This window comes from Chrysoperla carnea, chromosome 4, assembly GCF_905475395.1.
Source record: "Chrysoperla carnea chromosome 4, inChrCarn1.1, whole genome shotgun sequence".
NCBI classification, from domain to species: Eukaryota; Metazoa; Arthropoda; class Insecta; order Neuroptera; family Chrysopidae; genus Chrysoperla; species Chrysoperla carnea.
This window is the reverse complement of record NC_058340.1, coordinates 43653591-43657499: the sequence shown is the minus strand read 5'-3', so window position 1 is coordinate 43657499 and position 3909 is coordinate 43653591. Positions and strand designations below refer to the sequence as shown.

Here is a 3909-nt window from a genome sequence, read left to right as displayed (position 1 = left end):
TAATCATCTTTCGTGTCTTTATTATTGCCAGACATTATGGCCGTTGCCACCATCATGGCACATTTTATTCAAAAGTAAGTAGTCGAATCATTTTAGTGAGGCGTTAATTTCAATATAATTTAATTTTATAATTCAACTATGCTATTTTAATTTCCAAAGCGGAAATTCGTTGCTATACTAGTGCACATTCCTAAGTAACGGAATCGTATTCAGATGCAATGAAAACTTTTTTCATCCCCACCTAAGTTCAATAAGAAAAAAAGATATATATTCGAAATTCAGCCGTCTTAAAATAAGACCATATCTCGTACCATAACACATACTGAATATAGCGTATGATCACCTTAAAAATTGTTGAAAAAGACAAAATGGTCTTCAAACATTTTGGACTTGACTGTTTCTAAACTTCTAATATTTTGACATTTTCATTTGATCATTTTTTGATAATTTTGGTAATATTTGTAAATAGTTTACAAATATTAAAAATATTTTCAGTTTCGAATAAAGTAAAACATTAATTCACTTTTTAACAACAATTTTTTTTTTTTTATAAACATTACATTAACTACTTTTATTAATTACATATTTTAAAATTATTTTTACTAGATTATTTTGCATCAAGCGTCATATATTTTATCAATATTGTCAATTAAATAAAAAAATTATTTTTTAAAATATTTTTTATAAATTTATTTGTTAAAAACGATAGTTATTTGTATTATAGAAATTTTTCTGGTCAATAAACATGAGTTATTTGAGAATTACTTTTGTTGCGAATTCATTGATCTTGAATAGAAAGAGTTTTAGAAATCTTTTTGTGGATATTCTATAAATATTAAAATTTTGATTTTGAGTATATTCAGATCAAGCGTTTGACTTACTTATTGAGGCGAAATAATTTTTCATTAATGGACAGCAGATCCATGTATCTTGGTTGTAATTTTACAATGTTCGGATCCGTTTAAAGCGATACAAGAGGTGTCAGAAGTTAATAGTTTTATTTATCAAGAATTTTATTAATAAAAAAAATTCTAGATCAATAAATTTGCAATAAAAACTAAATTCTATAAACACATTTTCATGTCACACAAAAATACTTGGGTTTACTTTTTGTACCCTAAATCATTAAAAACTAATCGAATTTAATTAATTTAATTTAGTGAATAGTTAAATGTAGACAGATAATGATAAATATATTTATCAAAATAGTTTAACCAATTAATTAAAAAATTATTTCAAAAGCTCTCGCAACAGTAACATTAGCTTCATAGAAAACTTAGAAATAAAAAGTTAAAAATGATTGAGAAACACAATTTTAATTTAAATGACAGAATAAAAGAATAAAAAACTCGGGGTTTACAAAGAAACTGGTCTTCATTAGCAAGCATTCTTCTTTCTTGGAAATTTTATCAATAAATTCGTTAATCTGACAGACTAGTTTTAAAAAAACCAGATATCTTTAATTAAATGTTGATTGGTGTGGGTTGTTTCTATTATAGATGGATATCTGAAAAACGGGGGTAGTATCCAGCCAATTTAAACATCAGAACGTATTTACAAAAATTGGCACCCAGCTCAAATTTGGTAGAATTGATCAAAACACCATCATAACTGAAATTCAAAGAGTCTTCATCGATCCGAGACGTAGACAAAACTTTACGCGGGGTCAAATGTGACAATAAGGGTTTTTCGAGTCTCGGATCGATGAGGATTTTACAGAATTTAGAACAATCCTAACAAATTTCAACCGGGTGCGAATTTTTGTACCTTCGCTGATATTTTTTTATTTAATTTGACCTAGTTTTCCAACCGGATAACTAATTAAATTAATAATTTTCTGTACAACAACTCAATTAGACAAAGAATGGATAATATTGTATTCTGAAAAGCAATTAATAAAAATTGCTTTGACTGCTTTATATTATTTTAAGTATGTTTCACTGTCATTTTCATCTTTTATTCTAAGAAGTTTTTATGACGAAATTATTACAGATATGAGAGCTTGAATTAAATATTATAATAAAAAATTTATGATACTATACATTCATCAGAATTACTTTGTGCATCACGTATCTGTTGTTTTGCTTTTCGACTTGAACGTCGTATTAACGATCTCGATCGTGGCTTTGATCGTGGTTCACTTAATGATGAATTTGTATCAGCAGATGTAGATGTGCTACTACTACTACCCCGATCACGTCCACTCACTGTACTATCGTTTGGACTTTGTGTACGTCGTTGACCTTTTGATGTGGATACATATGCAGATGAACGTCGTTTTAGACCACTTGTACCGCTACCATCATCTTGTCCTTGTGGTAATATTCTAGATAGTGTGACGAATGATCGAAATATTTCTTTTATGTTATAATCATCTTTGGCTGAACATTCAAGTACTTTAACCCTAGAAGAATTGAAAAAAATTCTTAAACATTTCTTATAAATATCTCTTATAGTCTAAGTAACAAGTTCAATTGGTGAAATATAGAAATACTGTAAAAATACGTGCTATAGATCGTTGGATTCGGAATGATGTCTAGAAAAATGTGCCAGAAGCATTTTTTAGCACATACAAAAATTAGGACTTCAAAAGAAAAACTTTTCCGAAACAAATTAATATGCACTAAAAAGTAAATAATTAACGATAATATAATTTAGAAAAAAATATTGTTATTTTTGGAGTTGGTGTCAGCCAAGGAACCAACTCTGACAGTACAGTTTGCTATTACTTTGGATGTGATAAGAGTATCGTGTGGAAAAGTGACTCTCTTTCATTACTTGCATGACGTAAATAAACAAACGAATGAGTAATCTATGCTATTTCAACAACTAAGAAAAAATAAGAAAAATCGGGTCTCATTGACGATTCGATGTATAATTTCTGAGCTATCGTCAAAAGTAGCACGGCAGGGGTGATATTCTGAATCTAAATAGTAATAGCATGAGTTGTTTAAAATTATTAAATACTCAAGAAATGTTCAAAGAAGGGCAATGTCTCCGTTTTTCTCCTTTCAAAAACTTTTTTTTAAAACAATTTCCTTTGGTTCCCTGCTTGTTTAACACTAACGATATTATACTTTTAAACATACCTTAATTTTGGTAATTCGCAATAAACCCATTCGCTAACATCTTCAATTCGTACTTCACGGTGAGACGTGGCCAAATCAAATTTATTACCCGCAACAACAATGGGTATTTCTTGAAAATCAGCACGTTGTTCTCGTATCTCCTCAAAGCATCGTTTAATACTTTCAAAAGATGCAGCCGATGTGGATGCATACACTAATAAAAATGCATGTGCTGTGGCAATACTTAAACGGCGCATAGCGGGAAATTGCATATCACCCGCTGTATCTAATATATCAACTTTTAACGTGACTGTACCTAAATCATATTCACGATTATATAAATCTTCAACAGTACTACGATATTTATCTGTATAACTATTTGTTAAAAATCGTTTAACGATACAACTTTTACCAACGCCGGCTCCGCCTAATATCACTAGACGGATACGTTCATAATCTGACATTGTTGTTGCGATATTGTTATTCATTTGTTCTTATTTTCAAGTGTCCTAATAAACTAAACCAAATAAAAATAAAACTTCGTAAATTTTGATAAATAATTGTTCTTAAGTTCACAAAATCAAACTAGTTTCCACATATTTTCTTGTTAATTTTCATAAATGTAGATTTCAGGATATTGTTGTCTGTTGAACATGTTCTTCGAAAAGATGAATTTGGTTGTTGAATTCAAAATCTGTAGGCAAATAAAAAAAGGTATTTTAATATTTTAGATTCATAATTATCTTAGTACTCAATGCAATTTGGGTACAAATGGATAATGATTCTTTTTATCGATTGAAGTTAATTACTAACTAAATAGCGGGACTTGCTAGTATCTCCT

General features: G+C 29.0%; 1 protein-coding gene across 1 annotated transcript; it reads right to left on the bottom strand.

Moving 5' to 3' along the window:
* Positions 1-2028: 2028 nt before the first annotated feature.
* LOC123298540 (GTP-binding protein Di-Ras2) lies at positions 2029-3532 on the bottom strand. Its single transcript, XM_044880571.1, has 2 exons — positions 3090-3532; positions 2029-2404 (listed from the first exon to the last, which is right to left on the bottom strand). The coding sequence occupies exons 1-2, from the start codon at positions 3530-3532 to the stop codon at positions 2029-2031; spliced, it is 819 nt and encodes a 272-aa protein (XP_044736506.1).
* Positions 3533-3909: the final 377 nt, after the last annotated feature.

What these genes read in the sequence shown, in the direction of transcription:
- LOC123298540 (XM_044880571.1), bottom strand. Translation starts at nt 3,532, where the DNA reads ATGTCAGATTATGAACGTATCCGTCTAGTGATATTAGGCGGAGCCGGC. An exon ending in TGCGAATTACCAAAATTAAG is followed by an intron (nt 2,405 to 3,089) that starts GTATGTTTAAAA and finishes CAATTCTTCTAG; the next exon opens with GGTTAAAGTACTTGAATGTT.